The sequence below is a fragment of the Pongo abelii genome, chromosome 20 (genome assembly GCF_028885655.2).
Source record: "Pongo abelii isolate AG06213 chromosome 20, NHGRI_mPonAbe1-v2.0_pri, whole genome shotgun sequence".
NCBI classification, from domain to species: domain Eukaryota; kingdom Metazoa; phylum Chordata; class Mammalia; order Primates; family Hominidae; genus Pongo; species Pongo abelii.
Window position 1 is genome coordinate 2,873,037 of NC_072005.2, and position 23,717 is coordinate 2,896,753.

At 53.4% G+C, this 23,717-nt stretch overlaps 1 protein-coding gene across 4 annotated transcripts in view; it reads right to left on the bottom strand.

Annotated features, from left to right (window-relative positions):
• The window catches only part of TLE2 (TLE family member 2, transcriptional corepressor), a 32,293-nt gene that overhangs the window by 1,938 nt on the left and 6,638 nt on the right, over positions 1-23,717 (bottom strand). The window contains exons 6-19 of one of the 4 annotated variants that reach the window (XM_024236899.3): positions 20,649-20,723; positions 20,236-20,416; positions 18,770-18,789; positions 16,281-16,388; positions 14,513-14,557; positions 13,608-13,757; positions 11,269-11,407; positions 9,801-9,961; positions 9,129-9,205; positions 6,810-7,059; positions 6,109-6,356; positions 5,837-5,984; positions 2,743-2,893; positions 1,011-1,087 (exon numbers count right to left, since the gene is read on the bottom strand). In XM_024236899.3, the coding sequence (XP_024092667.2) occupies positions 1,011-1,087; positions 2,743-2,893; positions 5,837-5,984; positions 6,109-6,356; positions 6,810-7,059; positions 9,129-9,205; positions 9,801-9,961; positions 11,269-11,407; positions 13,608-13,757; positions 14,513-14,557; positions 16,281-16,388; positions 18,770-18,789; positions 20,236-20,416; positions 20,649-20,723 (1,830 nt within the window). Of the gene's footprint in view, positions 1-1,010; positions 1,088-2,742; positions 2,894-5,836; positions 5,985-6,108; positions 6,357-6,809; positions 7,060-9,128; positions 9,206-9,800; positions 9,962-11,268; positions 11,408-13,607; positions 13,758-14,512; positions 14,558-16,280; positions 16,389-18,769; positions 18,790-20,235; positions 20,420-20,648; positions 20,724-23,717 lie in introns of all 4 variants that reach the window. The other 3 variants (XM_024236898.3, XM_054539306.2, XM_054539307.2) reach the window with 3 other exon arrangements.

The following is a 23,717-nucleotide window of genomic DNA, read 5'->3' on the forward strand; positions in this document are numbered from 1 at the left end:
GAGGCAGGAGAATGGTGTGAACCCAGGAGGCGGAGCTTGCAGTAAGCTGAGATAGTGCCACTGCACTCCAGCCTGGGTGACAGAGCGAGACTGTCTCAAAAAAAAAAAAAAAACAGCTGGGCACGGTGGCTCACGCCTGTAATCCCAACACTTTGGGAGGCCAAGGGCAGATCACCTGAGGTCAGGAGTTTGAGACCAGCCTAGACAACATGGTGAAACCCCATCTCTACTGAAAATACAAAAATTGCCCAGGCATGGTGGTACATGCCTGCAATCCCAGCTACTCGGGAGGCTGAGGCAGGAGAATCGATTGAACCCGGGAGGTGGAGCTTGCAGTGAGCTGAGATCGCACCACTGTACTCCAGCCTGGGAGACAGAGCAAGACTCTGTCTCCAAAAAAAAAAAAAATGAGTAAGATGGCAAATTTTATTTATTTTTATTTATTTATTTCTGAGGCAGCATCTAGCTCTGTCGCCCAGGCTGGAGTGCAGTGGTGCGATCTCGGCTCACTGCAAGCTCCGCCTCCTGGGTTCATGCCATTCTCCTGCCTCAGCCTCCCGAGTAGCTGGGACCACAGGCGCCCGCCACCATGCCTGGCTAATCTTTTTGTATTTTTCTTTAGTAGAGACGGGGTTTCACCACGTTAGCCAGGATGGTCTCGATCTCCTGACCTCGTAATCCGCCCGCCTTGGCCTCCCAAAGTGCTGGGATTACAGGCATGAGCCACCGTGCCCGGCCGGCAAATTTTAAATTTTATAATGTTATATACATTTTACTGCAACTAAATTTTAGAAAAACCAACAGGCTACGGGCAGATGAGGCGAGGCCTCCGGCTGAAATTCCAACCTCTGCTTTAGTACCTGGGTTGGGGGGAGGCTTGCGGGACCCTGAGGAGAGGTCAGGGTGGCAGGGGGGCCTGGGGGATGGGGACAGGGGCAATCTCTCTGCCTGACCCTGGCATACCCGGGCACATGGCCCTGCCAGGGTGGGGACTCCAGACTGCCGAGTACCTGGAAGATGCTAGCTCCGTACGGCGTCCTCCAGGCGTTGAGCAGGTTGTCCTTCCCGGTGCTCACGAACCACCGTCCTTGGGGAAGGAGAGCAGCAGCGTTCAAGGAGGGGGCACTAAAGAGAGACCCAGGCTGCAGGGGGAGGTGGGGCAGGCTGGGTCTGGGTCCGGCCTCTCCCTTTTCCTTTTTTTTTTTTTCCCCCCAGAAAGGGTCTTGCTCTGTCACCCAGGCTGGAGTGCAGTGGTACAATCATAGCTCACTGCAGCCTCGACCACCTGGGCTCAAGCGCTTCTCCCACCCAGCCTCCCAAGCAGCTGGGACCACAGGTGTGTACCACCAAGCCCAGCTAACATTTTTATTTTTTTGCCGGGGGCGGTGGCTCACACCTGTAACCCCAGCACTTTGGGAGGCCGAGGCGGCAGGGTCACTTGAGGTCAGGAGTTTGAGACCAGCCTGACCAACATGGTGAAACCCCTTCTCTACTAAAAATACAAAAATCAGCTGGGCATTGTGGCAGGCACCTGTAACTCCAGCTACTTGGGAGGCTGAGGGTTGAGAATCGCTTGAACCCAGGACGCAGAGGTTGCAGTGAGCCGAGATTGTGCCACTGCACTCCAACCTGGGCAACACAGTGAGACTCCGTCTCAAAAAATTATTTTTTGTAGAGTTGGGATCTCACTATGCTGCCCAGGCTGGTCTTAAACTCCTGGCCTCAAGCGATCCTCCCACCGTGGTCTCCCAAAGTGCTGGGATTACAGGTGTGAGCCACTGTGCCCAGCCCAAGTTTGTTTTTTTTTTTTTTGGTATAAGATATCCCATGTACTATTTAGGATATACTTACACTAATGAATGATTTTTTTTTTAAAGAGACAGGGTCTCACTGCATTGCCCAGGCTGGAGGGCAGTGATATGATCATAGCTCCCTACAGCCTCAAAGTCCTGGGCTCAAGCAATCCTCCTGCCTCAGCCTCCCTAGTAGCTGGGACTACAGATGCGACCCACCGGCTGTTTAATTTTTTTGTAGAGAAGGTCTTGCTATGTTGCCCAGGCTGGTCTTGAACTCCTGGTCTTGGGCGATCCTTCTGCCTTAGCTTCCCAAGTAGCTGAAACTACACGCATCAGCTACTGTGCCTGGCTTAAATTTCTTTTTTCTTTTTCTTGTTTTTTTTTCCTTTTTTTAGATAGAATTTCACTCTTGTCTCCCAGGGTGGAATGCAGTGGCATGATCTTGGCTCACTGCAACCTCCACCTCCCGGGTTCAAGCAATTCTCCTGCCTCAACCTCCCAAGTAGCCGGGATTACAGGCGCCCACCACCATGCCTGGCTAATTTTTATACTTTTAATAGAGTCAGGGTTTCATCATGTTGGCCAGGCTGGTCTCGAACTCCTGACCTCAGGTGATCTGCCTGCCTTGGCCTCCCAAAGTGTTGGGATAACAGGCGTGAACTACTGCACCCAGCCTTAAATTTGAATCTCAGATAAGTCATCAATAATTTTTAGGACAGGTATATCCCAAATATTTCATTATTTGGTTTTTAGTATAACTGTATCCCACACTTTTGGGATATACTTGTACTAACGATTTGCTTTTGAGTATCTAAAACTTAGTATATAAATAACATTTTAGTATATAAATAACATTATTTGTTATTTATCTAAGATTCAGATTGAACAGGCACCCTGGGTTTTGTTGGGGTTTTGAGGGCGTGCCACCCCACCCCGGAAGACACACCGCAGGAGGCGAACTTCAGGGACAGCACGCAGCTCTCGTGGAGGTGCAGCTGGTATTTCTCCGGCTTGCGGACATGCAGGATCTCCACGTTGCTACTCTCCATTCCGACCGCCAGCCAGTCCTGGTTAGGGCAGTGGCCCAGGGAGAAAATCTGGGGGTAAAGAGGGAAGAGATGGGGTCACGAGCCCCCCTTTGTTTTGTGTTGAGACGGAGTCTCACTCCGTCACCCAGGCTGGAGCGCAGTGGCACAATCATGGCTCACTGCAGCCTTCACCTCCAGGGCCCAAGAGATCCTCCTGCCTCAGCCCCAGAAGCTGAGACTACAGGCATGCACCATCACGCTGGATAATTTTTTTTTTTTTTTTTTTTTTTTTGAGACAGAGTCTCACTGTGTCACCCAGGCAGGAGTGCAATGTCGCAGTCTCAGCTCACTGCAGCCTCTGCCTCCCAGGTTCAAGGGATTCTCCTGCCTCAGCCTCCCAAGTAGCTGGGATTACAGGTGCCTGCTAGCACGCCCAGGTAATTTTTGTATTTTTAGGAAAGACGGAGTTTCACCATGTTGGCCAGGCTGGTCTCAAACTGCTAACCTCAAGTGATCTGCCTGCCTCGGCCTCCCAAAGTGCTGGGATTACAGGTGTGAGCCACCATGTCCAGCCTACAAGCCCCTTTGGATATTGGGGGGTACCCAGCACCATCAGGGGTTGGGGGGTAGAGTCCAACATTCTCCCTCTTCGGCCCCCCCAGAGAAAGGCAGCTGGCCTAGGACTGGGAACACAGCAGACAACTGCATGTCGAATCATTAATATTAATCAGAATTACACAGAACCCTAGGGCCGCACATCCATTATCTGCTCTGAGCGCACAACAGCACAGGGAGGAGGGAGAGAGGAGGGAGGAGGGACAGAGAAGGGAACAGCCAGGCAAGGACAATCACTCCCCTTAAGCAGATGGTAGAAGCTGAGGCAGTGTCCCCTCAAGGTCACAGAGCAAGACTATGAAAGATCAGGCCTTGGCCGGGCTCTGTGGCTCAGGCCTGTAATCCCAACACTGTGGGAGGCCGAGGCGGGCAGATCATCTGAGGTCAGGAGTTCATGACCAGCCTGGCCAACATGGCGAAAACCCATCTCGACTAAAAATGCAAAAATTAGCCGGGCGTGGTTGCAGGCACCTATAATCCCAGCTACTCGGGAGGCTGAGGCAGGAGAATCGCTTGAACTTGGGAGGTGAAGTTGCAGTGACCTGAGATTGCACCACTGCACTCCAGCCTGGGCGACAGAGCAAGACTCTGTCTCAAAAACAAAAAACAAAAAAAAAAAGACAGACCAGGCCTGGGAGACAGAACTTCTCACTCTTGGCTTGGAATGTTCCTTTTTGAGACAGGGTCTTGCTCTGTCGCCCAGGCTGGAGTGCAGTGGTCCCATCATGACCCACTGCAGCCTCAACCTCTTCCCATGCTCGAGTGATCCTCCCGCCTCAGCCTCACAAGTAGCTTGGATTACAAGCATGTGCCACCACACCTGGCTAATTTTGTATTTTTAGTAGAGATGGAGTTTCTCCATGTTGGTCAGGCTGGTCTCGAACTCCTGACCTCAAGTGATCCACCCACCTCGGCCTCCCAAAGTGCTGGGATGACAGGCATGAGCCACTGCGCCCAGCCTCGGTTTGATTTTTAAAAGATTCAGGGTCCTCCACCCCATTTTAGGAACAAACAGGAATCAGGCTCTGTTCCACCCTAAACCTCTTGGAGTCTCACTAACAAGATGCCTGTGGAAATAACCACACATTTGCAGAAGAGAAGACTGGAGGGCTTCAAATGTCCTTTCTTGGCCATGCCGAAGCGTTTCTGTGTAAAGACGCATTGGGGGGCACCCAGTGAGCTAGGAGATATTCACCATGGGATCCCTAGAAATGTTCTTAGCCCACCTAAGCTTCGGGGCCATGGGATGGAGAGCTGTGTCCACCTGCACTCCTGAAAGAGAAGAGCAGGTTGGACATAAAGAGCTTGGGAGGGCAAGCGTGGTGGCTCAGGCCTGTAATTCCCATACTGGGAAGCCGAGGCAGGTGGATCACTTGAGGCCAGGAGTCCAACACCAACCTGGACAACACAGTGAAACCCTGTCTCTACCAACAAATACCAAAATTAGCCGGGCATGGTGGTGCATGCCTGTAGTCCCAGCTACTCAGGTGGCTGAGACACGAGAATCATTTGAACTTAGGAGGTACAGGTTGCAGTGAGCTGAGATCACACCACAGCAATTCTGTCTCAAAAAAAAAAAGATCACACCACAGCAACTCTGTCTCAAAAAAAAGAGGAGCTTGGGAGTTAGGAGTTAGCTCCTCTTAGGTTTCAAGGAGTAGGGGCAACTGAGATGGGTCTTGAGGGATGAATAGGAGTTTGCCAATTACAGAAAGAAGAGAAAGGCATTTCAGCCACAGGGAACAAATGTGCAGAGGCCTCAGAGCTGTCCCAGAGTATGGTGTGCATGGAAACCCTGAATGACACAACAAGGAGCTCACAGCTGCCCCCAAAGCAGTGAGAGGCAGGATCTAGGGTCACGGTGCCTGAAGATTCACTCTCTTTGCTCAGCCCTGAGGAGCCCCCAGCTCTGTCCAGCCTGTTCATCATGTCCTTCAGCTTAGGCTCCACCTTCAATGGGGATCTCTCCATGCCCAGCTCCTCCTACATCAACCTCCACTCTGTTCTCCTGGCCAGTAGCTCCCCCATGGTGAGTCCTCAGTGGAGAAGTGTGTGTCCCGCGCTCTCGGCAGGGTCCAGAGATTAAAGGCTAGAAGAACCACCCAGCTACACGAGGAAAGGCACATATAAGGGTATGGCTGGACAAAAGCAAGTGGGGAAGATGATCTGGGGGTCTCAGTAGCCCCACAGCTTCCTATGAATCAGCTCTTTTGTGTTCTCCTATGTCTTTAGAGAGTTAAAGGGGAAGCCTGTGGATGTGTCTGGAAGACAAGAAAGATGGACACCACAGCAGATGGGAGTCCTGTCCTGCCTCTGGAAGCGGGCACCTCACAAGGAGAGGTAGGGACGCTGGATTCCTGGAGCTTCCATCCCCCTCCCGCCAGAACCGAACAGCACCTGCGAGCTGAAGTCATGCTGCTGCAGCTGGCGGCCCTCCCGCAGGTCCCAGCAGCGCACCGTGTTGTCCAGGCCCCCTGTCCAGAGCCGAGTGCCGTAATCGGAAATATCAATGCAGCTGGCGCCGTCCGTATGGCCCTGGAACTGCCTGGAGGGAGAAGGGCTCAGGCGTCCATCCTGGAATTCGAGCTGCCCCAGCACCGTCCCAGGTCACACTCTGCACCGAGAGCAGCCGGGGGCTTGCCCAAGGTCCCAGCGCACCTGCCACCCACCTGACCATAGTCTGATTCTGCAGGTCCCAGACCACAATGTTGCCATCGCTGCAGCAGGAGAAGCAAACCTTGGCGTCGGGGCTGACGGCCAGGGCGTAGCAAGCTGGGGCTGAGGAGGTCAGCTCGGCCTTGATACGGGGGGTGGGCGCCGCCAGGTCCCAAATGGACAAGGTGCTGGCCTCACCGCCCACGATCAGACTCCGGCCATCCGGCAGCAACTTGCAGGAGCGAATGTAGTTGTCTCGGTTCTGGGGTCGGGGAGAGAAGCAGGGGCTGGGGGTTGGTCCCAGGTGAGGTCTCTGGGAACCCAGCTCAATGTGGGGGTCTCTGGAGCCCAATGTAGCCTCATCCTGATTAGCCTGCAAGCCCTACCCTGATTGGCTGGTGAGCCCCGCCCCTTTGACCTGCAAACACTGCCCCATCTGACTATATAAGCTCCATCCTTTACCTATAAGCCCCACCCATGGTTGGCCTGCAAACCCTGTCCTGATTGTCTTGCAAGTCCAATTCTGATTGGCCAATGAGCCCCACCCCTTTGGCCTGCAAGCCTTGTCCCATGTGACTATGAGCTCCGCCCTTCACCTACAAGCCCCGCCCTTCACCTGTAGCCCCACCCACGGCCAGCCTGCAAACACCACCCCATTTGAACATAAGCTCCACCCCTCACCTGAGTCCCACCCACTGTCCCACCCCGCCCTCACCAGGCAGTCGAGCTGGGCCACGGGCGTCTTGGCCCCAGGCTGGCCCACGTCCCACACCTTCACACAACCCTTGCCGCCCGTGTACACGTGTTGCGTGGAGCCGCTGATGGTGACCGCGCAGACCACCTCGCCGTGTGCCAGCGTGTGCAGCTGCCGGGCGTGCCGCGGGATGCCCGCGCCTACCAGTGCGTCCGAGGGGAAGGGCACCGGCTGCATCTGCCCGTCCGCAGACACGTGGAAGGAGTAGGCCCTGGAGAGAAAGCCGGGGCATGACCCAGCCCTGGGCACCACGCCCCCGCACCCGCACCTGGGAGGGCAGGGAGATGCCTTTGTCCTGCCTGGCACCCTCTGATGTGTTTTTTATTTTTTGTTTTGTTTTTTGGTAGGGAGTCTCGCCGTGTCGCCCAGGCTGGAGTGCAGTGGCCCGATCTCGGCTCACTGCAACCTCTGCCTCCTGGGTTCAAGCGATTCTCTTGCCTCAGCCTCCCAAGTAGCTGGGATTGCAGGCACGCGCCACCATGCCTGGCTAAATTTTTTGTATTTTTAGTAGAGACGGGGTTTCACCATGTTGGCCAGGCTGGTTTTGAACTCCTAACCTCAAGTGATCTACCCGCCTCGGCCTCCCAAAGTGCTAGGATTACAGGCGTGAGCCACCATGCTCAGCCTGATACGTTTTTTTGGTTTGTTTTTTGAGATGGAGTCCCACTCTGTCATCGAGGCTGGAGGGCAGTGGCACGATCTGGGCTCACTGCAAACTCTGCTTCCCGGGTTCAAGCAATGCTCCTGCCTCAGCCTCCCAAGGAGCTGGGATTACAGGTGCAGGCCACCACGCCTGGCTAATTTTTTTGTATTTTTAGTAGAGATGGGGTTTCACCATGTTGGTCAGGCTGGTCTGAAACTCCTGACCTCAAATGATCTGCCCACCTCGGCCTCCCAAAATGCGGGGATTACAGGTGTGAGCCACCAGGCCCGGTCTCTGATGCATTTTTTTAAAGTAATTTTCTCTGTTATTATTTTGTAGAGATGAGGTCTTGCTATGTTGCCCAGGCTGGTCTCAAACTCCTGGCTTCAAGTGATCCTCCCGCCTTGGCCTCCCAAAGCACTGGGATTACAGGAGTGAGCCATGGTGCTCGGCCTCTGATTCATTTAGGAAAAAGGCAGGACAACATGGTCAAAGGTGATATGGGACAGTCAGCAGGTGGCACAAATACACAGGGAGTCTAGGTCGTGGTGTGGCGCATGGTAAACAAGCACTTAATAAATGTTCGTTCAACCGAGGACCCACAAAGACACCTTGAGTGTTCCAGACCAGCTAGAGGGTGCTGTCCTAGGAGCCCCGGCCACCTGTGACCAGTTAAAACACTTAAATGAACTGAAATTAAATAAACATTTTCAGGCTGGCACGGTGGCTCACACCTGGAATCCCAGCACCTTGAGAGGCCGAGATGGGTGGATCATTTGAGGTCAGGAGTTCAAAACCAGCCTGGCCAACATGGTGAAACCCTGTCTCTACTAAAAATACAAAAATTAGCCGGCGGTGCTGTGTGCCTGTAATCCCAGCTACTCAGGAGGCTGGGGCAGGAGAATCGCTTGAACCCAGGAGGTGGAGGTTGCAATGAGCCGAGATCTCACCACTGTACTCCAGCCTGGGGGACAGAGCGAAACTCAGTCTCAGAAAACAAAACAAAACAAAAATGTGCAGCTCCTCAGTTGCACTGGTCACATTTCAACTACTGAAAGCCACATCCAGGTGGTGGCGACCGGGTTGGCCAGCAGTGGGTCTAGAACACTTCCATCCCTGCAGAAAGTTCTGTGGACATTGGGGCCAGATCTCCCCTGGGGGGTCAGAGTCTACTTCTATGGAGAGCCAGTGGAACTCTGAGTAGCTTACACAAGAGACTTTCTTTTTTTCTTTTTTTCTGACTGAGTCTCGCTCTACCGCCTAGGCTGGAGTGCAATGGTGTAGTCTCAGCTCACTGCAACCTCCACCTCCCGGGTTCAAGTGATTCTCCTGCCTCAGCCTCCTGAGTAGCTGGGATTATAGGTGCCCGCCACCACATCCAGCTAATTTTTATATTTTTAGCAGAGACAGGGTTTTGCCATGTTGGCCAGGCTGGTCTTAAACTCCTGACCTCAAGTGATCCACCTGCCTCAGCCTTCCAAAGTGCTGGGATTACAGGAGTGAACCACTGTGCCCGGCCCACACAAGAGACTTTCTAGAAGGGAAGCAGGGAGACCCCAACCACACAAGGTAAGACCTCAAAGGAGGCGGGGTGCTGGCCCGGGTCCCCAGCCAGGGAGCCCCACCCTGGTACTCACGGCTTTCCCCCAGGGATGCTGGGTAGGGAGGAAGAGACAGATGACCCTCGGAGATGGGGATGAGACTCAAATGCCATCTGTCAGAATGCCAGGGGGGTGTCAGTGAGGCAGGTGACTCCAACCCACCTCTGTGCTGCCCCACGCCCAGCTGCCATGCCCCTCTCTGTTTATCAGCCCCTCCCCAAGGAAGCAGAGATGCCTTCTCTCTGCCTGTCACGCTACAGATGAGAGGGCTGAGGTTTTCACTTGAGTGCACAGACCCCAAAATCTCTGTCCAGGAAATCCTAGAACTCCAGGGTTCCAAGGATCCTGAAGGGTTCTCCATCCAATGCCCAGATTGGCTCTAGGACAGGGGTCTCCAAACTCCAGCCCCTGGGTACAAATCTGGTCCACTGCCCGTTTTTGTAAACAGTGCCCCGAGGCTAAGGCCCTACTGCTCCTCTTCATGCAGCTTAATCACCGTTGCATTTTTCCACAATCACAAGTCCTGCTTTGTATTAAGCTTGTGGGACTACTGAGACCCCCTGATCGTCTTCCCATGCACACTTGCTGAGCCAGGGTTCCCTTCCCTTTCTGTACTCCCTTGTCTCTCCTTGTGTAGTTGGTTTCTCCTCCCGGCCCCCAGCCCCTGGGCCCTGCTGACACCTCCTGTGCCCCCACCCAAGGACTCACCACGGGGGAGCGTCCGTACACCACAGAGCTGCTGACCTGGGGGGACAGGTGGAGGCTGACGTAGGAGCTGGGCACGGAGAGGTCTCCGTTGAGGGTGCTGTGGGAGCCCAGGCTGAAGGACGTGGTGAAGGGACTGGACAGAGTCAGGGGGCTCCTCAGGGCTGAGACGGAAGAGTCGGGGACAGGTTTTGAAGCCCTGGACCCAGATCCCGCCTCCCACTGCCTTGGGAGCTCCCTGGCCTTTCATTCAGAGTTTCCATGTGCTGGTCCCACATTGGCTATAGCCTTGGACACCTCCAGACCTCTGCACTATCGTTCCTCCGGTGGATATGACTTTTTTTTTTTTTTTTTTTGAGATGGAATCTTGCTCTGTCGCCAGGCTGGAGTTTAGTGGCGCGATCTCGGCTCACTGAAACCTCTGCCTCCTGGGTTCAAGCAATTCTGCTGCCTCAACCTCCTGAGTAGCTGGGACTATGGCCATTCTCTTTCTTTTAATTGGCAAACTCCTATCCATCCTTCAAAACCCAGGTCCGCCAAGCGCGGCGGCTCACGCCTGTAATCCCAGCACTTTGGGAGGCCGAGGTGGGCGGATCACCTGAGGTCAGGAGTTCAAGACCAGCCTGACCAACATGGTGAAACCTGGTCTCTACTAAAAATACAAAAATTAGCCGGGCGTGGTGGCGCATGCCTGTAATTTCAGCTACTCAGGAGGCTGAGGCAGGAGAATTGCTTGAACCCGGGAGCGGGAGGTTGCAGTGAGCTGAGATCGTGCCATTGCACTCCAGCCTGGGCAACAAGAGTGAAACTACGTCTCAAAAAAAAGAAAAAAACAAAAAAAACCCAGGCCCAATGTCCATTAACATCTCAGAAACATCCTTGAGCCTCCCCATTGCCAACCTCCAGCCTTGCCCATCTTGGGTACCTGGCTTGGTACCAGCCCTGACTATACAGGGCTGTGAGTTTTGGGGTCTGGGTCTCGTCCCTTTTTGCCACCTGGGAGTTCCTTGAGGGCAGGTTCCAAGGCCAGCTTCTTTCAGGGGCCCCAGAACCAGCCAGGGCCTGACCATAAGGCAGAAAAGATGAGCACTGTCATTTCCCAGATTACTGATGGGGAAACTGAGGCTCAGAGAGGTTGGGTCAGTTGCCCAAGGTCACCCAGCTGGTGAATGCCCAAGCCTGGTCTGAAACCCAAGTCTGTCTGGCCCCGAAGATCGTCTTTCCAGTGAACTAGGCTGAAACCCCCGACTAAGCCACTTACACTCTCCAGGCCTCAGTTTCCCTACCCGCTGAGCTGAGACAATGAGGAACTGCCCAGAGGGAGGCAGCGTCTAACTTGAAGTCACAGAAAGGACCAAGGCAATGAACACCAAGCCTGGAATCCCAGCCTTCTGCCTCTCCAGCCCCTTTTCCTAGATCTCCCCAGAGACGAGGCCTGCTCCGGACAGGCACCAACAGGCAAGGTGCTCACCGATACTGTCCGTGGAAGGCGCTGGCTTGGCAGCGAGCTGGCAGAGGTGACTGGCTGAGCTGGGCCCGGGGGTGGACGCGTCCTGGGGCGGGGAGGAGTCACAGGACTTGGAGGCAGGAGTGCTGGCGGGAAGGTCATTCTGCAGAGAAAGGGCAAGACTGAAGGCCACCAGGCACCTGGTGTCTTGTGGCCCAACGATCTGATCAGAAACTGGGGGGGGGGGGGGGGGTGCCAGTCGCGGTGTCTCACACCTGTAATGCCAGCACTTTGGGAGGCCCAGTAGGGCGGATCACCTGAGGTCAGGAGTTCGAGACCAGCCTGGCCAACATGGTAAAACCCCATCTCTACTAAAAATACAAAAAAAAGATTAGCCGGGGGTAGTGGCGTGTGCCTGTGATCCCAGCTACTCAGGAGGCTAAGGCAGGAGAATTGCTTGAACCCGGGAGGCAGAGGTTGCAGTGAGCCGAGATCACGCCATTGCACTCTAGCCTGGGCAACAAGAGCAAAACTCCACCAAAAAAAAAAAAAAAAAAAAAAAAAAAAAAAAAAAAAAAAAGGCAATAAAGTTACAAAGTTATAGGCTGTCGAGATTTGCAATTCTTTTTTTTAAAATACAGGGTCTTGCTCTCAAAACTAACATGATCATACAGGCGCTGTGGCTCACGCCTGTAATCCCAGCACTTTGGGAGGCCAAGGTGGGCGGATCACCTGAGATCAGGAGATCTAGACCATCCTGGCTAAAACAGTGAAACCTCATCTCTACTAAAAATACAAACAATTAGCCAGGCGTGGTGGCACGTGTCTGTCCCAGCTACCCACTACCCAGGAGGCTGAGGCAGGAGAATCTCTTGAACCCGGGAGGCAGTGGTTGCAGTGAGCCGAGATTGCGCCACCGCACTCCACCCTGGGTGACAGAGCGACACTCCATCTCCAAAACGAAAAACAAACAAACAAACAAAAGGCGCGATCATAGCTAACTGCAGCCTCAATCTCCCAAGCTCGAGTGATCCTCCCGACTTAGCCTCCCAAGTAGCTGGCACTACAGGCACACGCCTCCATTCCCGGCTTTTTAAATTTTTCGTAGAGACAAGGTCTCACTATGTTGCCCAGGCTGGTCTCCAACTCCTGCTCTTGAGTGATCGTCCTTCCTTGGCCTCCCAAAGCCATGGGATGACAAGGATGAGCCACAGCACCCAGCCACTGTTGAGATTCTTGAATGACAAGGAATTAGAAACTCCAGGATGGGCTCGTGGAGAGGCAGACCCCACAGCGGCATATTCCCAGGTGAAGGAAGAGCGCCTAGCACACACTGCAATCCTCCTTGTGCCCCCACGGAGAGGGAGGTGTCACCCAGAGCTGTCCCTCCCCAAGGGGAGCTCTGAGGAAAGCAGCAGCTGGACCTCCATCTAGGGGCAGGCTCTGTTATCTCGGCTTCATGTCATCGCCTCCCCTGCCTCCCAAGAAACTTCGCATCCTTGTCTTGCGTCTGTCTCGGCTTCCCATGACACCATCGCACAAACGGTGACAGCCGCGCAGCACCGGCACCCGTGAGAGAGTGGATGGGACAACTGTGGGGTCAGGGAGGACCCCTGAGGGCTTCTCCAATACAACGGAGCTGCCCCATCCCCTTGTAAGGTTTTTCCCGCAGTGGGAGGAGGGCACTTAAGATGGAATGGGAGCCCCAACCTCTGGCGGTTGCCATGGTAACCTGCCAGGAGGGGAGGCCTTGAAACCGGGAGGGGAGGCCTAGAAACCGACATACTCTCCCCTGGTAAATGCAGGGGAGGGGTCTGGAGAAGATTTGGGGTGAGGGGAACCGCAAAAGGAGCTGAATTTCGAATGCCCTGAGGGTGCTTTTAGATGGCTCACATGCCTGGCATTAAACTCCAGGAGGTCCAGCTGGAAAGTTGTTCCTATATTAATTATCTTTCCTTCCGGGGACAACATCTCAGCTTGGGGCCGGTGTGTCTCTAAGCCTCTCTGGAAGGGCTCAACACATGCAGGCCTGGGTCCAGCCTAGCTGGCTGGGCTTTCACTATGTTTATTTCCATGGGATTTCCTATTGATTGCAAGAGAGAGACCTGCTTTCCATGTAAGGTAGTGAATTGCCTTTTAAAATTTATCTACAAAGCTTCTTTACAAAGTTGCCTTTTAATATTTACTGAGGTTCAACAAAGTCAGTCCAAGCAGGAGGTTAAAAAAAAAAAAGCACAAGGAAAGGGTGGACAATGCCAGCCCGGCTGATTTCTCATCACTGCCCTCTGTGTCATGGGGTAGTGTCTGTTTCCAGGCCCCCAGGATGAATAAAGTGAGTTTCAAGGCCCTCCCCTCCTCCTTACCAGGATGAGCTCCTTGGCTCTAGGGAGCGGTGAGCCAAGGCTAGAAGCCAAGGAGGCCGGACTGTCCACCAGGTCCCGACGGGCAGGAACGCAGATGGGTACCTTTCCGCAGGGGGTGGTAGCCGGGCTGGGGGGCTCTGAGGGTTGGTCCTGGGTTCAAGGAGGTGATGTTGAGTGGAGTTGAAATGAGAGGGAAAGAAGAGTCCCTCTCTATCCTCCTCCCGACTCCCACCCCAATCTCTAGAATGGGTACCCACGACCCACCATGGGAAGATTATGAAACCTCCTGCTGCCTCAGTTTATTCATCTGTAGAATGTATTTATTTGTTATTTTTTTGAGTCTCGCTCTGTCACCCAGACTGGAGTACAGTGGCCCACTGCAACCTCCGCCTCCTGGGTTCCAGCGAGCACATCCAGCTAATTTTTTGTATTTTTAGTAGAGATAAGGTTTCACCATGTTGGTTAGGCTGGTCTCAAACTCCTGACCTCAAGTGATCCATCTGCCTCGGCCTCCCAAAGTGCTGGGATTACAGGTGTGAGCCACCACGCCCGGCCTGTAAAATGGGTTTAATGATAGGCTCTACTCCATAAGCACCCATAGCGAGGACTATAGAAGGGCTTGGTTTTATTTTCCCATTGAACAGATGGGGAAAAGTGAGGCCAGGGAAGGGGGTGTCGCTGCCCACAGATCATTCAGTGAGCCCGGGCTTAAAGTCACTCCCTGTGTAATGGAGAGGAGGTCAGCCAGAGGTGTCCTGGAGTCGCCGACGCTTCCTGGCCCCATCCCAGCTGTCCCAAAGAGGGGGGAACCAGGATCCCCACTACCTCTGGGTCCTCCCATTCCAGAAAACCCACCCCTTGCTCTGTGCCCAGAGTAGGGGAAGAGGCTGGACCCCTGGACTCACCTCATCCACCACCAGATTGTAGTCACTCTTGTCTTCGTCGCTTTCCTGGGGGGAGATGGGGGAGAGAGCTCATTGTGGTCATGCCCCTGCCTCCACACCCCCTATCCGCTCCTCAGGAGTTGCGGGAATGAGCCCAGCCAGCCCTGAGGCATGACTGGGATTCTCAGACCACTGCGCCCGTTTGCTCAGAGCAGAAGAGAAGGCTGCACATGCTCGCATCCGGGAAGGACGGGGTGAGGCAGGGCAGATGGGCACCTTGTGGAGAGGACTTTGAAGGATGTGGACTACATGAGTGCCCTGTGTGACTCCTGGCCCTCTCAGGCCTCAGTTTACCCCTCTGCATGGTGAGGGGAGAGCCAGAGACCAGCAATCATCCTCACCGCCTTCCTCAATCTCACCCCACAAAGCCAAGCAGTCTCTCAGGCATGTCTGTCTCACCCATCTCTCCGGCCATTTCCATCCACTATCCTACAGCCCTAGGACAGACCTCATCCCCTCCCAATCCCTTCCTGGGGCTCCTGGCCTCCAGCCTTGCCCCTCCAGGCAACCCTCCAAGCTGGCCCCAGACAGATTTTCCTAAGACCTATCCCCACCTCTGCTCTGCAACCCTCTATGGCTCCCCGTTGCCTTGGAAGAAAGACCAAGCTCCAACTCTATTCGCTGATGCAAACGACACTATCCTGGGTACTGTGGCAGGAAGCGGGGTGGGATGGGACACCACTGACATGTTGGGCTTGAGGGCAACCTCTGGTTGGGCTGGAAACGAAAGTAAGAAAAAAGGTTGCAGCCTGGAAGACAAAATCTGCCCAGTGGGTGGGTCCTCCTAGACTCCCTTCCCATGCCCAGTTTTCTTCTTTAAATGAAAATTTGTTGCGTCTGGGAGTGGTGGCTCACGCCTGTAATCCTGGCACTTTGGGAGACCAAGGCAGGTGGATCGCCTGTGGTCAGGAGTTTGATACCAGCTCAGCCAACACGGTGAAACCCGATCTCTACTAAAAATACAAAAATTAGCCAGGTGTGGTGGCATGTGCCTGTAGTCCCAGCTACTGGGTAGGCTGAGGCAGGAGAATCGCTTGAACCCGGGAGGCGGAGGCTGCAGTGAGCCGAGATCATGCCATTGCACTCTAGACTGGGCAACAGAACGAGACTCCGCCTCAATAAATAAACAAATAAAATTCATTGCCAAAAAAAAGCTATTAGGTAAAAAGGAAGATTTAAGGCTTCTCTGAGAAACAGCAATATTGGCCCACAGTGAGCCTGCTAGTCTCCGGGGATCAAGTTGCAGCTGCCCCTGTAGGTGGGAGAAGGGGCTCCCCAGCTGGCCACAGCTCCATTCCCCACATTCGGCCTGGCCCCTGGGATGCTAGAGTTGGAAACTACAAGTGTGCAGCTGTCTGGCAATGAGACGAGGTCCCAGCCTCTAGGAGGTGGTCAGGGAGGGCTTCCTGTAGGAGATGGCACTTTGTTTCTTGATGGAAAAACGGGTTTCTAAAACATGTATGTTCTAGGGAAAGAAAACAGCTGGAGCAAAAGCTAGAGGGTGGGAAAATGGCTGTATGGCCAAGAGGCCACAGAGACTCCAAGCAACTGGAGTTAAGCCTTGCATTACAGGATCTCCTCTGATTGGTCAGTACTCTGAGTAGTAGGGAGCTATGGAAGGCTCCAGAGTGAGAGAATCATGGCCAGAGCTGGGCTCTGGAAGGCTCTGAGGGGCCAGGCTGGTCTGGGCATGCATGCCCACCCCAGTTCTGCACCTGTCCCCACTCACATAAGGTCCTGACAGCTCCTTCTCATCTGCTCTCTGCTTCCCACCACCACCAGGGCCACTCGGTCGCTCCTCCTCCACGAGACTCTCAGGGGGCGAGGGAGATGCACTCTGCGGAGAGACAAAGGCCGGGGGGAGAAAAGGTCAGGGCCCTGGGCTCCTAGATTGCATTGTGATCCAGCCGAGACTGAGGGTCCCCCACCATTATTAGGGTCTGGACCTCAAGCTTCCCATCTGGGAAATGGGAGCTTCCAAGGGCTGACTCAGTGCTAAGGTTTTGTTTTGTTTTGTTTTTGACGGAGTCTTGCTCTGTTGCCCAGGCTGGAGTGCAGTGGAGCCATCTCGGCCCACTGAGACCCCCGCCTCCCGGGTTCAAGCGATTCTCCTACCTCAGCCTCCCCAGTAGCTGGGATTACAGGCACCCACCACCACGCCCAGCTAATTTTTGTATTTTTAGTAGAGACAGGGTTTCGCCGTGTTGGCCAGGCCTGTCTCCAACTCCTGACCTCAGGTGATCCACCTACCTTGGCCTCCCAAAGTGCTGGGATTACAGGCATGAGCCACCGCAACCACCAGCGCCTTACTTCTGCAAACTCTCTGACATCTATAATTATTTCAAAATTAAACCATTTTGGCCGGGTGCAGTGGCTCACGCCTATAATCCCAGCACTTTGGGATGCCGAGGCGGGCGGATCACAAGGTCAGGAGATCGAGACCATCCTGGCTAACACGGTGAAACCTCGTCTCTACTAAAAATACAAAAAAAAAGAAAAAAAAATTAGCCGGACATGGTGGCAGGCGCTTGTAGTCCCAGCTACTTGGGAGACTGAGGCAGGAGAATCACTTGAACCCAGGAGGCGGAGCTTGCAGTGAGTCGAGATCGCACCACTGCACTCCAGCCTGGGCGACAGGGCGAGACTCAGTCTCAAAAAAAAAATTAACCCATTTTTTGAAAAACTTACAGACACAGCTCACATGACATTTCTGTTGGGGAGCACCCACAGATATTGCTGAATGGATGATGGCTACACGAACGGAAGTGAGGATGGGAAGAAGGGTCCAAGGTCATGCATTCATTTATTTAATTACCCGAAAAAAGCTGGAGGTTGAAATTTTTTTTTCTTTTGAGATGGAGTCTCGCTCTGTCGCCCAGGCCGGAGTGCAGTGGCGCAATCTCGGCTCACTGCAACCTCCGCCTCCCGGGTTCACGCCATTCTTCTGCCTCAGCCTCCCGAGTAGCTGGGATTACAGGCATGTGCCACCACGCCCAGCTAATTTTGTATTTTTAGTAGAGACATGGTTTCGCCATGTTGGCCAGGCTGGTCTCGAACTCCTGACCTCAAGTGATCCACCCGCCTTGGCCTCCCAAAGTGCTGGGATTATAGGTGTGAGCCACTACGCCCGGCCATGATAGAAAATTTTAAACACTACAGCCTTGTGGGCATCTCCCACACAGAAAGGCTTCAGGAAACCTGGCTATGGATCCTGTTTTTTTGTTGTTGTCGTTGCTGTTGTTTGTTTTTTGAGACAGAGTCTCACACTGTCGCACAGGCTGGAGTGCGGTGGTGCAATTTCGGCTCACTGCAACCTCTGTCTCCCAGGTCCAAGTGATTCTCCTGCCTTGGCCTCCGAGTAGCTGGGATTACAGGCACCCGCCGCCACATTCGCCTAATTTTTGAATTTTTAGTAGAGACAAGGTTTTGCCATATTGGCCAGGCTGGTTTTGAACTCCTGGCCTCAAGTGATCTGCCCACCTTGGCCTCCCAAAGTGCTGGGATTACAGGCCCGCACCTGGCCTGGTTTTTTTTTTTTTTTTTGAGATGGAGTCTCGCTGTGTCGCCCAGTCTGGAGTGCAGTGGTGTGATCTCGGCTCAATGCAAGCTCCGCCTCCCGGGTTCACGCCATTCTCCTGCCTCAGCCTCCCGAGTAGCTGGGACTACAGGCGCCTGCCGCCACGCCCGGCTAATTTTTTTTTTTGTATTTTTAGTAGAGATGGGGTTTCACTGTGTTAGCCAGGATGGTCTCGATCTCCTGACCTTGTGATCCACCTGCCTCGGCCTCTCAAAGTGCTGGGATTACAGGCATGAGCCACTGCGCCCGGCTCTTTCTTTCTTTTTTTTTGAGACAGGGTCTTACTGTGTCACCCGGGCTGGAGTGCAGTGGCACGATCACAGCTCCCTGCAGCCTTGGCCTTCTGGGCTCAAGTGATCCTCCCACCTCAGCCTCCCAAATAACTGACACAACAGGCATGGACCACCACACCCAGCTAACTTTTTGTATTTTTCTGTAGAGACGGAGTTTTGCCATGTTGCTCAGGCTGTTCTCAAACTCCTGGCCTCAAATGATTCTCCTACCTCTGCCTACCAAAGTGCTGGGATCACAGGCATGAGCCACCACGCTCTGCCTAGGTCTCATTCTGAGGCCCCATCAGCTCAGAACCAGCATCGGCCTCCCAAGAATATAGAGAGAGTCCCAGGGTGCCACTCACTTACCCTGCTCGGGGCTCTCTCCACTGGCAGATTGGGAATGAGATAAAGAGAAAGAAGGAGAAAGAATGAGGCGTTTGTATCCATGGCGCCAGAGTACAGCCCTCCACAGTTTATAAAGCCCCCCGCCCCCACCACCCCACTCAGAGTCTCTCTATCCTTCCAACACCCTTGCAAGTGGTGGATTATCCCTCCACTGCGTTCAGATCAATGCCCAGAGAGGGATAGTGACTTGCCTCAAGACACACAGCCCATTGGGGGTGATGTTGAACCCCAGGGCCTTGCAGCCGCTCACATTCATCCCCTCACACTTTAAGAGTTGGGGTCTTGCTCTGTTGTCCAGGCTGGAGTACAGTGGCCCAGTCACAGTTCACTGCAGCCTCGACCTCCTGGGCTCAAGTGACTGTCCCATCTCAGCCTCCCGAATAGCTGGGACTCCAGGTGCATGCCACCATGCTTGGCATTTATTTATTTATTTATTTATTTATTTATTTATGAATGAGACGGAGTCTCGCTCAGTCACCCAGGCTGGACTCGGCTCACTGCAACCTCTGCCTCCCAGGTTCAAGCAATTCTCTTGCCTCAGCCTCCCGAGTAGCTGAGATTACAGGCACCCACCACCATGCCCACCTAATTTTTGTATTTTTAGTAGAGACAAGTTTTCACCATGTTGACCAGGCTGGTCTCAAACTCCTGACCTCAGGTGATCTGCCCGCCTTGGTCTCCCAGAGTGCTGGGATTACAGGCGTGAACCACCGTGCCCGACTATTTATTTTTATTTATTTATATATTTATTTATTTATTTATTTTAATTTTTTGAGACGGAGTCTCACTCTCTCACTCAGGCTAGAGTACGGTGGCATAATCTTCGCTCACTGCAACCTCCGCCTCCCAGGTTCAAGCAATTCTCCTGCCTCAGCCTCCCGAGTCGCTGAGATTACAGGCACCCGCCACCACTCCCGCCTAATTTTTTTTTGTATTTTTAGTAGAGATGAGGTTTTCCCATGTTGGCCAGGCTGCTCTCGAACTCCTGGCCTCAGGTGATCCAGCCACCTCAGCCTCCCAAAGTGCTGGGATTACAGACATAAGCCACCATGCCCGGCCTATGCTTGGCTAATTTTTTAAATTTTTCATAGAGATGGCATCTTGCTATGTTGCTTGGGCTGGCCTCTAACTCCCGGCCTCAAGTGATCCTCCCACCTCAGCCTCCTAAGTAGCTGGGAATACAGGTGTGCACCACCACACCCAGCAAATTTTTAAATTTTTGTAGAGACGGGGTCTCGCTCTGTTGCCCAGGCTGGTCATGAAGTCCCGGGCTCAAGCGATCCTCCCACCTCGGCCTCCCAAATTGTTGGGATTATAGGCATGAGCCACTTCATCCCCTCACGCTCATGTGTTTGCTGCCCTGGCCCTCCAGTCCTCCTCCCCAGCCCCGTCCCCCCAGCCAATGCCACCCCGCGCTGCCCACTCACCTCTGGACCCCTCGGCCTCCACGCCCGCACGGTCCTCCTTGACAGCCGCGGCCAGCTGAGCCTGGGCGGCCAGGGCTCCAGACAGGGCAAGCAGCCCCGTAGCACTGCCACCCACCAGCCCGGCTGGGCGGGGGGTGAGGGGTACAGGGGGTGCGTGGTGGGACAGCGGCTGGAGCTGCTGCTGCTAGAAAGGAGGCAGGATGGGCCGGGGCGGGGGGCGACAGGAGCCCAGCGGTCCCCAGCCCAAGAGGTAGACACAGGGGATGGGACCTAAGCACAGCATGTGCCCCTAGGGTTCCCAGGACCGCCGGAGCCGAGGCCCACACACCACCCCCAGCTTTAACACCTCCTGGGTGGGTGCCAGGGACCTGGGAGTGGGCGTCTCCCCATGGCGGAGCAGGGGCTAGACTCACCCCGATGAGGCTGTTCAGCTCCCCCACGGTGACCTGCTTGGCACGCTCTACGGCCTGGAGCACCTGCTGCTGATGCTGGCGGGTGGGAGGGACCAGGTAGAGGGTACACTGAGCCCCTGCTCACGCTAACGGTGCCCTTGGGGGCCTGACCTCTCCCCGCCACCTTTCATCTTTGCCCCGGTACTCCCATTTCTCTTTTATCTTTTTCTCCCTCACTCTCTCCCTTTCCTTTTGGAATTCTGAAATAAGCACAGAGAAAGAAACCAAACCTAAGTGCAGGTAGAATAATTACAAATCAGGCCGGGCGTGGTGGCTCACGCCTGGAATCCCAGCACTTTGGGAGGCTGAGGTGGGCAGATCACCTGAGGCCAGGAGTTCGAGACCGGCCTGGCCAACATGGTGAAACACCTGTAATCCCAGCTACTCAGGAGGCTGAGGCAGGAGAATCGCTTGAACCCGGGAGGTGGAGGTTGCAGGGAGCTGAGATCGTGCCAATGCATTCCAGCCTGGGTGACAGAGCGAGACTCCGTCTCAAGAAAAAAAAAAAAATTACAAATCACAGTCTCTCCTTTGGGGCATCGAAGACATTTGGGGCTGGATCGTTCTCTGGGGCGGGGCCGTTCCGGGCACTGCAAGGAGCTGAGCAGTATCCCTGACCTCCACCCACTCCATGCCAGGGGCACCCCCAGTTGTGACAACCACAGACGTCTCCTGGTGGTAAAACTACCCCCAAGGAAAAAAAAAACACTGTGATAAATCAGCACCATGGACCCTCCTCCTAGGTTAAGTAACAGAAAGTACCAGACTCCAGGAGCCCCCTACACTCCCTGCCATCAGAACACCCTCCCTTCTCCACCTTCATGACAATAATTTCTTTGTTTTTCTGTATAATTCTGCCTCCTACGATCGCCTTCCTAAACCTGCGTGGATTTGTCCGTTTTCAACTACGTTGTGGGCTCATTCTCTGTGTTCTCTTTGGCGTCTGGCCTCTCTCAGCATAACATTTTAAGCTTCTTCCATGATGTGGTAGGTGGCGGCAGCATATTCAGCTTTCAGAGCTGTGGGACTCTGCTGTGAGAAAATGTTATATCTGGGCCGGCCGCGGCGGCTCATGCCTGTAATCACAGCACTTTGGGAGGCCAAGGTGGGCGGATCACTTGGGGTCAGGAGTTCAAGACCAGCCTGACCAACATGGTGAAACCCTATCTCTACCAAAAATACAAAAAAAATTAGCCAGACGTGGCGGCGGGTGCCTATAATACCAGCTACTCGTGAGGCTGACACAGAGAATCACTTGAACCCAAGAGGCAGAGGTTGCAGTGAGCCAAGATTGCGCCACTGTACTACAGCCTGGGCGACTGAGTGAGACTCAGTCTCAAAAAAAAAAAAAAAAAAAAAGGGGGGGGGGCCGCCGGGCATGATGACTCACACCTGTAATCCCAGCACTTTGGGAGGCTGAGGCAGGTGGATCACAAGATCAGGAGTTCGAGACCAACCTGACCAAGATGGTGAAACCCCATCTCTACTAAAAGTACAAAAATTAGTCAGGCATGGTGGCACGCACCTGTAATCCCAGCTACTCGGGAGGCTGGGGCAGGAGAAACACTTGAACCTGGGAGTTAGAGGTTGCAGTGAGCCAAGATCGTGCCATGCACTCCAGCCTGGGCAACAGAGCAAGACTCTGTCTCAAAAAAAAAGAAATAAATAAAATGTTGTATTTTTGCTGTTCCACACAGAAGCCACTGGCCATGTGTGTGGCCATCAGGCATTTGACATGTGGCTGGTGCAACTGATGAACAGAATGCTTAATTTTATTAAATTTAAGTGAATATAAATTTAAATATAAAATAAATTTAATAGGCTTATTTTCATTTTTACTTTTTTGAGACGTAGTCTCACTCTGTTGCCCAGGCTGGAGTACAATGGCATGCTCTTGGCTCACTGCAACCTCCACCTCCCAGGTTCAAACAATTCTCCTGCCTCAGCCTCCCAAGTAGCTCAGATTACAGGCACGCACCACCACGCCCAACTAATTTTCATACTTTTAGTAGAGATGGGGTTTCACCATGTTGACCAGGCTGGTCTTGAACTCCTGATCTCAAGTGATTTGCCCCCCTCAGCCTCCCAAAGTGCTGGTATTACAGGTGTGAGCCACAGTGCATGGCCTAAATATAAATTTAAATATAAAATTAATTTAATAGATTTCAGGTCGGGTGCGGTGGCTCATGCCTGTAATCCCAGTACTTTAGGATGCCGGAGTGGGAAGATTACGTGAGTCCAAGAGTTTGAGACCAGCCTGGGCAACATGGTGAGAATTCCCTCTCTGTTACATTATATATATATGTACTTATGTAAGCCGGAGTCTCGCTCTGTCGCCCAAGCTGGAATGCAGTGGCGTGATCTCAGCTCACTCTAACCTCTGCCTCCCAGGTTCAAGCAATTCTCCTGCCTCAGCCTCCCGAGTAGCTGGGATTACAGGCACGTGCCACCAAGACCAGCTAATTTTTGTAAAAAAAAATTTTTTTTAGGCCAGGTGCAGTGGCTCACACCTGTAATCCCAGCACTTTGGGAGTCCAAGCCAGATGGATCACCTGAGGTCAGGAGTTCGAGACCAGCCTGGCCAACATGGTGAAACCCTCTCTCTACAAAAATACAAAAATTAGCCGGCATGATGATGGGCGCCTGTAATCCCAACTACTCGGGAGGCTGAGGCGGAAGAATTGCTTGAACCTGGGAGGCAGAGATTGCAGTGAGCCGAGATCGTGCCATTGCACTCCAGCCTGGGCGACAGAGCAAGACTCTGTCTCAAAAAAAAAAAAAAAAAAAAAAAAAAAATTTTAAGGAAAAAAATAATAGATTTAAATATTATTAATAGTTAACATAAGTGTAAATGATCACACGGGGCTGGTGACTGCCGTGTAGGATAGCGGAACAGTAGTATATTCCACTGTATGCACTCTGAGGCTGCTTGTGTATACACGCTCCTGAAGACAGACATCTGGGCTATCTCCACCAAGGAGGTATCAGGATGCGGATACAGAGCTCCCATGGCGGTGCACCTGTGTGTGG